The following is a 12,277-nucleotide window of genomic DNA, read 5'->3' as shown; positions in this document are numbered from 1 at the left end:
ATGTTTGTTATTTCAGTGCGCTGCTCCTATTTTCAACACAAACAAGTTACATCACGTAACACCACGTAACACAACATAACGGAACCTACATTGACCAGTAAAAAATATTAAAAACTCCACTTCAAAGATTAAAAAAAGTATTGTATGTCGCAGAGAAGATGGCTTTTATTGTGAAATATACAGTGAAGGCAAACTGCGACACAGGAAGTTCCGCATTACGACTGCTGGTGAAGTGTTGCCATAACAGGCAAGTGGCTAACGCTAATGTTTGCTAACTAATTAGCACGACAGGTGAGTGTTGTTTTTGTAAACCCATCTAAAATTTCACTTAAACGGCTCTAGACATTTGAAGTGTGTGGGTGATATGAAATAATCGGGGTGTCATTGTCTCCCGAAATGATTTGGGTCGAGTAAGTGAGACGCTGGTTACATCAACTGGCTAACTGGCTGCTAGCAGTGGCGAGCTTTTGTGGCTATGGACTGTTCGCGTTTGTTTACGTTAGCTCTGCGACAACTCAGTACTTTAATTCACAGCTGCGGATCACAAGGTATTATTAACACTTGGTGATTGTTCGTGTTTCTATTCTAGTGGTGAGTAATATTTACAAGAAACCTGGTGTTTGGTGGCTGAGACACTAGCGCAGTTAGCTTTAATGCTGGTTACCTCTGTTGCGGTAGGTGGACATTTTCTGTGTTCAGTTCGCAGTCGGCCAGTTTACGGCGATCGGTACTCAAACGATTAGGATTTGTACTAGTAAGACAGTAATAAGAAAGCAGGGTGAAGCTTTACATACGAAACCCCTCGTCAATATCGCTGCTGGTCACCGCATGGCTACTATTAATTTGAGAATGTTTGAGACGCTAGCGACGGCTGTCGTTCGTAAACACCAGGCCGCAGAGTACACTGTGTGCCTGATTCCCATTTTACAAAGGCCTGCCAACGGGAGCTAAATGTTAGTAGTGTCACAACAGAACAACAATCGGAGCAAATCTGCCTGTGTGTGTCCCCCATCCCCATTTAATAAAACGCCTGTTTCTCAGCTGTCAAAGGTCTTTTTAACTCATTATACCTCAGGGCGTCTGTCAGCAGGGTGACAGTCATTAGGCACTCTGTCATCATATCAGTGTCGTCAAGCACTGTCTGTGATAGTGAAATCTTAAGGACTTAAGTGTATCATCTTATACAGAGTCCAAAGTTGAAGGAGTTTCTTTTATTTTCCAGCATATTACAAAATCATGTAATCTTCACACAATAAAAAGTGAAAATAATAACAACAGAGCGTGTCATCCATTTTATCACAACCATCCAACCAACTTTTACTTCATTGTGTAGCTACATATACTGCATACATACTGTACACATAGTGAGCATTTTTTTAGGAACAAAGGACATCTAATTGAGTGGCAGAAGTGGTCCACATTGTTAAGTAACTGTTGTATGTTACTGTTGTCTTTTTATCTAGTTTAGCCATTTTTATTCATTCATTGTCTACCGCTTCATCCTCCTCATGAGGTTCGCTGGGCATTTGGTGCCAATCCCAGCTGACATTGGGCGAAAGCTGACATAGGACGAAGGACTGGTGGACAGGTCGCCAGTCCATTACAGGGCCATTTAGCCATTCTACTCGGACATAAACAAGGTATTTTTGTCTGGAGAACTGCAGCTCATTGGCCATGTTCTCTTTTCAGACCATAATCTGTTAAACCTACACATAATTTTACGCGATTATCTCAGTAGATCAGCAGTTTTTGAAACACTCAGACCAGCCCTTTTGGCACCAACAACCATGTAATAATCAAATTAATTTAAAATCACCTGTTTTTCACATTTTGTAAAATCTCATTCAGTGGTATTGGTGACTTGCGGCTCAAAATTGTTTCAGATTGTGACACATTTCTGAAACATTTAACTTTTTCTGCACTTTTCTTTGGAATCAAAGTAAAAGTGCCACTCAAAGGCAGGCAAGGTAGATCATGCACAGATCAAAGGGAAACGGATGCATACCCATTTGTTTTAATTCAGTTCAACTGGGTGAACTGCGGATTGAGAGCTTTGAACTTTGGAGGCCAGGATATGCCTCTTAGTGTACAGCCTACTGGAAATTATCATTTTTTAGAAGACATTAGATGGAGTTAGGGGGTATAGAGGTGTTTGTATTCTATTTATACAATGTCTAATAAATGGACTAGAAATTGGAAATGTAGATCAAAGTCACCTGAAACAGTTATGCACTGACTGAAAAAAACATTTGTCAAGATGTACAGTAAGTCGAGCTAATGTCGCTCTCATGGCTGTTTAGAATTACAGTGTATTTGAGGTTGTTCAGAAATAGCATCAGGCCATCTCCTTCATGTGTGCTGCCTTATTTGCTATGGTCCCCGAACCAGACCCATTTGTATTAAACTTGAATATTGAACATTTCTAGAAACTACTGATGTTTCCTTAAAATGTTTTCTTTTATTTCCAGGTGTCAGTGTTGTGTGTGTGAATGTGTGTGTGAGTGTTCCAGCTTGAAACATGGAACAGTGTGCGTGCGTGGAGCGGGAGCTGGAGAAGGTGCTCCATCGCTTCGTAATGTACGGCCACCAGTCTGAGGAGAGGCTAGACGAGCTTTTGCGCAGCGTCTGTGAGATACGAGGACAGCTACTTGCTTTCGGTAAGAAAAAAAAGTATACACACTCACTGAATGTAAGACAAGATTATTTCTAAGTGAAGTGAACAGAACCTTGTTTTTTTATATTGATATAAATGTTTTATTTTTTTACAATTCTCCCTTTACTCTCTTGCAGGAGTACAAGATGCAGACTTGTCAGTCTTGTCTCAGACTATGGCCCAGTGTTGTAAGAATATCAAAGAAACAGTGCAGATGCTAGCCTCCCGACATAAGGACATCCATGGTAGTGTGTCGAAAGTGGGCAAAGCCATTGACAGAGTAAGGACAACCAATAACGTTCTTCAACATTTAACATTTGCCGTACAAAAACCTCAACTCTTGTGGGTCTCTCTTCAGAATTTTGATGCAGAAATCAGTGCTGTTGTGGCAGAGACAGTGTGGGACACCCCAGAGAGACAGAAATATCTGAGTGAGACAATAGTGGAGCACCTGTACAGACAAGGGATGCTCAGTGTGGCAGAGGATTTGTGTCAGGTAAATGGCTCAATGCTTCAGTTTCACTGAAGCAGTGAATTTTTAAACCTCCCTATGAAATGTTTATGTTGTGTAATGTAATCCATGTGTCTCCACTTAAAAATACCCTGTTTCTGTGTTCTAGGAGTCTGGTGTTGTTATAGATATGAGTATGAAACAGCCGTTCCTGGAGCTGAACAGGATCCTTGAAGCTCTGAGAATGCAGGATCTCAGGCCAGCACTAGAGTATGTTATTTAATGCAAATAACAACAACAAAGTCAACTGATTTGACAGTTTTTGTAAAGCTGTGTTAAGTTAAAATGCGCTGCTTCTGTGAATGAAAAGAAACTTTACCCGTGCAACGGAATGTAATAAAATAAAAGTGTTTAATGTGGTTAAAATTAATTTGAAGAATTGTGTTTGTGTTTTGATGATGAATCTTTCATGTCATGTGTCTCCTTAGGTGGGCTGTGACGAATCGGCAGCGACTGCTGGACCTGAACAGCAGTTTAGAGTTCAAGCTGCACCGTTTGTACTTCATCAGTCTGCTCAGTGGTGGAATTGGCAACCAAATGGAAGCTCTGCAGTACGCCAGACACTTTCAGCCCTTTGCCTCTCAGCACCAGAGAGGTAGTCATTAACGGAAGCATAATCATTGTGACATTCAAGACACCCTTGCAAAGATGCTTACCAGAATTGCATTTCACTGTTTTTAAGAATTTGAAGCTCTGACTCCTAAGAAGAAACCCTGCAAATCATTCGCAATCCGACATTACTCACATTAATAACATTCATTGTGTGCTGTTTTTTTTAATCCCTTCAGATATCCAGATCTTGATGGGCAGCCTGGTGTATCTGCGTCATGGCATTGAGAACTCTCCATACCGCACTCTGCTTGAGACCAATCAGTGGGCAGAGATTTGTAACATCTTTACCAGAGATGCCTGCGCGTTACTGGGACTCTCTGTCGAGTCTCCACTCAGTGTTAGGTTAGAAAACTATCAGACAAGAAGAGAAAAACAGTGCTATTGACATCATGTGGCGTTATTTATGCTTTGTGTGCTGGAAAGATTTGAGCTGCAGTTGAAGTTGATCAATTTTTGTTTTTTCTCTCCATAGCTTTGCATCAGGCTGCATGGCTCTGCCAGTGCTGATGAACATTAAGCAGGTGATAGAGCAGAGACAGTGCAGTGGAGTCTGGACACACAAAGACGAGCTGCCTGTGAGTCACTTCTTAAACTACAAAGGGAATAGCTCAGTTATTTGTCCACAGTCACTTAACTTGCACCTTGTCCTTTCATTCAGATTGAAATTGACCTTGGGAAGAAGTGCTGGTACCACTCTGTGTTTGCCTGCCCAATACTTCGGCAGCAGACCTCGGAGAGCAACCCTCCCATGAAACTCATTTGCGGCCACGTCATCTCCAGAGACGCTCTCAACAAACTGACAAATGCTGGGAAGTAAGTCAAAAATTAAGATTATTTAGAGGTATAATACATCATTCCAAATGGATATTGCAGTCATGTGGACTCAGTGGGGTTTCATCTAGTTAAACAAATTTAAATGAATCAAAATGTGGGCCTTTTGGGCCAGTGAAGCATCCAAATTGTGTTGTTTCTTATATTTGTGGCTGTATGTTTGTCCTTTGGGTCTGTGAGAAGCTTATCTAAAAAAATTAAAGGGTGCAATTTGATGAAATTCTCATTGGCACCTTGGCAGAAGTTTGTGCTCTCTGAGTGCTTTCTCTGTATTACCATGACCAGCCATCTACACTGTAATATAAACATGGATGTTTCAGTCTCTGTCATCTTAACATCCTGTTCTCTATCTCCTCGTCCTCAGGTTGAAATGCCCGTACTGCCCCATGGAGCAGAATCCATCACATGCCAAACAGATCTACTTTTGATACCACACACTCTGCTCGTGAGTAAGGATGAAGTTCCCTGGAGCTCTTTACATTTCCAGGACCATTTGCTCTGGCAATTTCCCCCCTTGTTACTGGCCTCTTGGCCTGTTGTTGGCATTAAGTTTCCCGTGAGCCACTGGATAGCCTTGGCCACACCGTTATCCATCTTGGACCCTCCAACTTTGAGTAGTACACAGAGTCCAGTGGAGATGATCCACCTACGACCTGTTGTAGAGTGAGGAGCGTTTCATCAATGAGAATATCTTCATGAAGAAGCAAAGCACCTCTGAAAAAGGATAATTCATTTGCAAACGCCTGCGAAGTTATAGGCTTATCTTTTTAAATATGTAATACTTTATAGTGTTTGACTGCTTGAGTTGGATGACTGCTTCTTTCTTTCTTTTTTTTTTTTGACAGAAGCAATGAAATGATTATTATGGATGGGTGTGTGTTGGAAAATGGCAAAGATGAGCAGTTTTTTTTGACTACAGGATGGTAATAAACTTCTGTTCTATGTAAGAAAACCCACAGTGTAACAAACTGTAGTAGGTTTATTATTTGCTGGTGAGGGGAACTTTGGAGGTCTGTCTTGATTGTGAGCAATTACTCTTCCATAATGTAATAAAGGCCGCACGTAGCTTGAAAGTCACTCTTGGCTGATGCATCCATTTGATCTGTAGAGTTAACTCATCAAAGGTGGAACAGCATTTTTTTTTTTGTTTTGTTTTTCCGTGACTGACTGCACCAGCAAGACTTTCCTCATTATAGAAGCCATTTCTCTTGTTCTGTGTATGTATTTAACAAACAATGACAAAAAAAGAAACAAAAATATATACTACTGTGAAATGTGCTTTGTTTCTATTTTTCATTGCAACCTCCAGGACCGCTCATGTACAATAGTCAATTAAACTGAAGAGCAACATGCATAATCAACACTGCTGTGGAACTTTCAGAGCTGACGATTGGTCGGTTCGCGTCACGGCTGTGCCATTTTCTCACTCTGCCCTGCATCGTGTTTCCTGAGCTTGCACGCCATGTGATTTGAAGATGTAAAGTGGTGTGACGGAAGCCGTATGGTCTGACTTGCAGTGACTGTAGGCTTGTGATTCAGCTTTACTCGTCGTGGGTGGGGGGAGTCCTCTGAACTTTGTGGCTGTTGTTTATTATATACTTAGAAAAATGCCTCCACTGAGAAGGTTTGTCTTTTATTCAAGATGGAGTCAGAAAAGAAACATTAGAATCTATACATTTCCTCAGGGCTCATTGTAACCATTCATACCACACCTCACATTTAGCTTTACGCTGTACATTCAAGAAGGACTCTTAAAGATTACACACATTTTACTTATTGAGGCTCATAGTTTGGGTGATACGGGAGTTTGTATAATGTATTCAACTGGTCAAAAGTGTGTTATAAGCACTGCGTTTGAATGTACAACATGGTACATCCAGGCGAAAATAGTAACAGTGCAGGTTTCTGGTGTCCTTTTGAAAATGGTGATGTCACCTCACGCTCTAGTGAGGCAAATTCATTCAACAAGCACTGCACCAGCATAACTCACACTAACTCTTATAAGCTAACACTTGGTTTGAAGTCAGAGTTTAAGAGTTTAACGTCTCTTTGGGTTTCAGTTTGGTTGAAGTACATGTTTTTTGTTTGGAATTTCCTCCGTACTTTCTTTCTTTGGTTGACAATCATTCATTGCTTCTTTTGAGTGTTCCTTTGGTTAGACTGATAGCGCTCTGTACTTCAGTTGGATTACTTTAGTTGAATGTTTGCATTCCCCTGCTTTTGTGTGTTAACGCAGCCTTTATTGTAAATATTTATCCGATAACATGTTTCATATTTCTGCATCTGAAAGTTCAAATAAAAAATTATACTCCATGCATGTACTGGTTTGTTTTGTGGTGGAACTGACTTCTTGTGATCGCCACATGGTGGCGTCAGTGCTACATTTATAACACTAAACACTTCTTTGCCTTGAAGGCTCTTAACATCTCATTTTGGAGGTTTCATTTCACATTTTCTGCTATAAAATATTCTCTATTACTTAATCAGTTCATCAGATAAAACAGCATTCTCGCTGATGGCATTCAGCTGCAATCCTCCTACAGAATGACGATAACGTGTCGGGCAAGAATCTTTCTCATCCCACTTCAGTAAGTCATTCAACCTCTCCTGAGGAGTGCAGTTATATTAAGCCCTAGTTTATATTATAATGTTCATATACAAGTAAAGGACTTGTGAGTCAGACACAGTTCATAACAATTCAGATAAACAAATCCTAAAAACCACAGCTCGTGCTGTTTTCTCAAATCTTCACACTTTTTTTCCATGAACAGTGTCTGGTCTCACTTATACCAAACATTCCCATAAACACAACACATTTGACACGGCTTTAAATCTCAATCTCTATTCCTGCCAAGATATCATTGGCTCTGTGTACATGCAGTACAATGGTTTCCATAGAAGTGTTTATTTTCTTAACCTTCATCTCAGTGGAGCTCCCACCCCACTGCTGTCCATGCTGCAGGAGGTGGTATGTAAGAGCTGGACGGGGTAGAGCAGGGAGAGGCAGAGATAAGGATCCAAGGCTAAACCTCTAAAAGCCACATTAGTCCCCAAAGCCTCTGTTGCTCTTGTTCCCTCTGTCATAAAGCTCCTCTCCTTGGGTTTTATTGGCACGGTTTGTGGAGATTTTAAGCCCCTTCAGAGCAGACAGGCATCAGAGAGGGTGAATGCCATCAGTTACACCCTAGCAGTTACATTCTACAACAGACAGAAAAAATATTCCTAAATAGTTTTGAGCCACGCACCAACTTAACTCTCGTTACACCACATCATAAATGTTTATTATGAATCCAAAACAAACATTATGTACAGTTTCATTCCAGTTCAGTCACAGTATATTGAAGTGGCAATTGAGGGCTGTTTATGTTATTTATTATTATTATTGTTCATATATTAATAATAAACAATACGATAGAGCAACTCCACCTATGTCATGCATTTACTGGTTGGGGACAAAATCACGCCAATAAGAAGAGCAGCCTCATTCATCGTGTGCATCTGCTGATGGTTTCATTGCAATCAAAAGACATGGAAGTGCGCCCATTTAAGACAACAGTGACAGAAGGCCAATCAATAGAAGAACTATGTACAAAATATACTGGTATCACCCGACAGGAAAGTGGCAAAATAAGTCCAACATTTCCTCTTCTTTTCTTTGTGGCAAATAATTAGTAACAGTACCATGGCACCAGTTAGCTTTAATCCTCCCAAAGATACAGAACCATCTGCACACACGGGCAGAGATTCTCCCAGGCCACAGTCGACTCCTTTGGACCATTTATACAGCAGACCAGACCAGAATTTAACAACCAAAAGTGACACAAAACCATCACAATTGAAATATCAATTTCTTCATTTACAGATCTATGGTTGGGCGGAAGTCTTGAGCAGGACGGTTGAGGTTGTTGGCTCTACGGCCAAGGACAGTTTCTCTGTGTTTCTGTACAAGCTTATGGGACCAGTCTTTGCAGAATAATGGCATTAAAAAAATAAACAACTGCATGGGCAGAGAGTGGCAGAATCTATGGAAGCCCCACATCTGCCAAGAAAAGATGTAAAATCGAAGTCAAAATTGAAGTTGTCAAAACAATTCCCTCATTATTTTTTATTTACTTGTTAAAAATTGAGATACAGTACAGTGCAAAACTGTCAAATACTGTGATCATTGACATTTGGATTAGAATGAATCTATATTAGCAAACTGTCAATGAGTTAAACTCATGCGACATGTGCATGTTAGTGCTCAAGCATGTCTTAAATAATCCTGGTGTCACGGCAGATATTGTTTGACATGAAATAGTAGGACAAACAGGTTTTAGCAGTAATATTAATTAAGGATCCACTCCAGTTTTAGGAAAGCCAGAGTCATGCTATTGTTCTAGAGTGAGAGGAAGTCACACTAAGTATTTTCTGGATGTGTTCCAATTAATATCCAACATAATTAATCTCTATGTGACTTATGGCATTGCAAAAACAACAAATGTAAATGCACAGTACTGTATATTCCCTTGTCATTTATCAATATTTATTACCATCAATCATTTTCTTTTAGCGGGCGGTAAACTTTTATTTGGCATCACATGCTCGTTTCTCTGCAAGTACAATGTGATTTACACTAACATCATTTTAAACATTGACTGTGCATCACACAATCAAAGGGTTACTTTTCTCATTTTGACTCCGTAAAGTTTTCCTTGCAGACGCTGTCTTCCATAGCTGCCAAACGTCAAGGAGAAAATAGTTTGCATTGCAAACAAGTTGGACACATTCAAATTTCAGATGATTCGATCCTCTCTATCCACGGCAGACCAGAGGAAGGTCTGTCCTCTTGTTTTTCACCAGCTCTCTCACTCCTCAACTCTGGCACTTCTCTTTCCAAAGTCCCATTTCTGCTCCCTCCACCACCACCACCACCTCCTGCCCCTCGCTCTCTGCCTGCGTTCAGCTGGTGCAGTTCCCTCTCCAACAATTCATTGCGGCGGTACATCTCTAAGTAGCTGGCCTGCAGCTCCTTCTGGTAGCGGATGACCTTGTCCTTTTCTGTCTGCCATGTGTGCCTCTCCTCCTCAAAGGCCATGGCCTGGGCCTCGCTCTGGCGCCGCTCCAGCAGCAGCTCTGCACGCAGCCGCTCCTCTGTGGGCCCCGCACACCCTCCTGCAACACAGGATGAGGTTCACATGGCTTCAACTACAGTCCACCAGTGCCATAGGGGGAAATATAATGAAAGACGGTGGCATGCACTTATAAACACACACACACACACAGAACACGGCTCCTGATCCGTTTACTCAAATAACCTGATCCTGGCTCCAAGGATGTCAGTGGTCTAACAAAAGAAAACTAAAAATAGACGAGTTCCTGCTGGGTTGATAAGAAAGCCAGTTAGAACTAGGATATCATTAAGCAGATATCTGTGGAATATAAATATCTTGCCTCTTTCACTGTTAATCGCTCTCTTCATACTCATCATGTCTTTGAAATAAGATTTCCAATCACTCTATTTGTTATTATAGTGGTGTGTGATCAAATGTCTTGTTTGTGGCATCTCAGCATGGATCCTCTTCTACATCTATCTTTCTTATTTTAATTCACAGCAGATCTACCTCCATCTTGTCCTCATTTTTAAATACTTTATTAATCCCCTTAGGGAAATTATTCTCTGCCTTTTGACCCATCCTAGAATTAGGAGCAGTGGGCTGCCACACTGAGTAGCGCCCGGGGAGCAATGGGGGTTGGGTACCTTGCTCAGTGGTATCCCAGCCCTTTCGACCTGGTGGGGACTTTCCGGTTACAAGCCAATTTCCCTTTCCACTTGGCCACAGGCTGCCCCCTCATGTCCTCCTTCACAACATCCATGAACCTTCTCAGTTCAGGGGCCATCAGTGTCAGGTACTGTGTGTACTCAGACTTACTGTTGTAAACACTGATGTCTACTGTGTTCAGACTTGAGTCAAAACCACTGGTTTAAAGTTGGTACAGATATTAAGACATGTGCATTCCATTTTTAGCATGTAACTGGTTAATTTAACACCCACACGGTTGAGTAACACGGTTGGCGTAGTGGTTACCACTCTTGCCTTTGCAGCAAGAAGACCTGGGTCGGAACAAGGGCCTTTCTGTATGAAGTTTGCATGTTCTCGCCGTGTGTGCGTGGGCCTTCTCCGGTTTCTGCGGTTTCCTCCCACAGTTCAAAAACATGTAGATTTAGGAATTAGGCAAATTGGACACTCTGAGTGTGAGAGTGGGTGGTTGTTTGTCTCTATGTGGCCCTGTCATGGACTGGCGACCTGTCCAGGGTGAACCCCGCCTTTCACCCTGTGTTCGAATTACATGGGAGCCAATGGGAGTTCAGCTCCAGCCATAAAGGTAGTCAAATTGCGGGCGTCGTAAAAATATAACTAAAAAACACAGGCTTAGGTTTGTTTATGGACGGTGTCCCCACCAATATTATTTTGTGAGTGAGCGGATTTTACGAGCATCAGTGAATGCACCACAACCGAGCAGAAATATCACATAAAGCAGTGAGTTTTTAGGGCCAAACCTAAAGCACACAGGCTAATCTTTTTGCCTTTCATCACTGAACCCTATCACCTTTACTTGCCCCTCTGGTTCAAAATAAATCTCTGTGTTCATATAGAAATGTGAGGATGCAATGGATTGTAACAAATCCTAGAATCACATCCAGTTAGTCGCACATCAGACTACCTGTTGCCCCAGTGGACGTAATCTCCTCAGCTCCTTTTCCATCCTCTCGTGCATTCTGAGACGGAGATCTGTGACGCTGCGTCCCTTGCATGACGAGCTTCAGTGCATCTATCTGGTTCTCCTTGCTGCGCAGCTCCATGCGAGTCTCCCTGAGCTGCGTCTTCAGCTGGAAGATCTCACTCAGCTTCTGGGTCACTTCGGCCTGGGAGTCTCTCAGCTGCTGCTTCAGCAGGGAAATCTCCCCCGACTTTTGGCAAACCTGAGAGACAGAGCAACATGGAAATATGGGAAAAGAGACACAGTCTGTATTAGTAAAGTGGTTGTGGTCTTTGCAGTTTGCAGGGTGAGTCTAACCAGGAAGTACATATATATCAAATAGCCACCTAAGTCTAAGAAAATGATTCTAGTTCTCACTTGATTTATAACGTCAGTAAATATTTTCCTGAGGAGTTAATGGTGCCAATTAGTTTCAGCTCTTCTTCAATAGAGCTCCTGCAGCTCACGCAGTTGTCATGCAACCCTCTGAACCAAAACAACCCCATTTTGGCAGGAAGCCAACAGACAGTATATAGCTGGCAATATGCCAGGCGACTTGTCTCTTCGCCGGCTGTATTCATAAAAAGTGATGATGGTGGATAGCCGTCGTGCCCTGGGATGTCAGAACAGTTGGGGATGAGCAGACGGGAGAGCATCTCACCGGATCACCAAAGATCGTGAGACACTAGAGTTGGATCACTGCCATAAACTACACTGAAAGCGAGCATAGAGGACAGAGCGATGGGGAAAACGCAGGCAATGGAGTCCACTTGTGTAGAGATCACTTCATATCAGATACCAAATCTAACTAACTTTAATGTTTATATTTAATGTAAGCATTCTCTAGAGTAGGATAAGGAAAAGTTTGTGAGTTGACGGTCAAATCACAAACCCCGAAACAGTTATCCAGTCTGATCTCTGTAAGTCTT

At 41.8% G+C, this 12,277-nt stretch overlaps 2 protein-coding genes across 6 annotated transcripts in view; one reads left to right on the top strand and one right to left on the bottom strand.

Moving 5' to 3' along the window:
* Positions 1 to 241: 241 nt before the first annotated feature.
* Positions 242 to 5,157, top strand: rmnd5b (required for meiotic nuclear division 5 homolog B). Of its 2 annotated transcripts, none has more exons than XM_044040088.1 (10): positions 242 to 291; positions 2,469 to 2,657; positions 2,791 to 2,933; positions 3,012 to 3,149; positions 3,274 to 3,374; positions 3,593 to 3,759; positions 3,953 to 4,118; positions 4,249 to 4,351; positions 4,435 to 4,589; positions 4,972 to 5,157. In XM_044040088.1, exons 2-10 carry the CDS (start codon positions 2,519 to 2,521, stop codon positions 5,033 to 5,035), a joined length of 1,176 nt encoding a protein of 391 aa, XP_043896023.1. In that variant the 5' UTR covers positions 242 to 291; positions 2,469 to 2,518; the 3' UTR covers positions 5,036 to 5,157. The 2 variants fall into 2 exon arrangements, with proteins under 2 accessions (XP_043896023.1, XP_043896024.1); XM_044040089.1 differs by lacking the exon at positions 242 to 291 and adding an exon at positions 1,543 to 1,640.
* A 1,067-nt stretch (positions 5,158 to 6,224) lies between these two features.
* The window catches only part of n4bp3 (NEDD4 binding protein 3), a 28,274-nt gene continuing 22,221 nt past the window's right edge, over positions 6,225 to 12,277 (bottom strand). For all 4 annotated transcript variants that reach the window (XM_044040083.1, XM_044040086.1, XM_044040087.1 and 1 more), the window contains exons 9-10: positions 11,313 to 11,571; positions 6,225 to 9,761 (exon numbers count right to left, since the gene is read on the bottom strand). In XM_044040083.1, the coding sequence (XP_043896018.1) occupies positions 9,376 to 9,761; positions 11,313 to 11,571 (645 nt within the window). In that variant the 3' untranslated portion in view covers positions 6,225 to 9,375. The remainder of the gene's footprint in view (positions 9,762 to 11,312; positions 11,572 to 12,277) is intronic.

The sequence above is a fragment of the Solea senegalensis genome, linkage group LG12 (genome assembly GCF_019176455.1).
Source record: "Solea senegalensis isolate Sse05_10M linkage group LG12, IFAPA_SoseM_1, whole genome shotgun sequence".
In the NCBI taxonomy this organism is placed as follows: Eukaryota; Metazoa; Chordata; class Actinopteri; order Pleuronectiformes; family Soleidae; genus Solea; species Solea senegalensis.
The sequence above is the reverse complement of the archived record's forward strand: the minus strand, read 5'-3'. Positions and strand labels throughout refer to the sequence as shown.

Bases quoted from the DNA above. Each gene is read 5' to 3' on its own strand.
- rmnd5b (XM_044040088.1), top strand. From the start codon at position 2,519: ATGGAACAGTGTGCGTGCGTGGAGCGGGAGCTGGAGAAGGTGCTCCAT. The intron at 3,375-3,592 runs GTATGTTATTTA...GTGTCTCCTTAG, and splicing joins GATCTCAGGCCAGCACTAGA to GTGGGCTGTGACGAATCGGC. The intron at 3,760-3,952 runs GTAGTCATTAAC...TAATCCCTTCAG, and splicing joins TGCCTCTCAGCACCAGAGAG to ATATCCAGATCTTGATGGGC.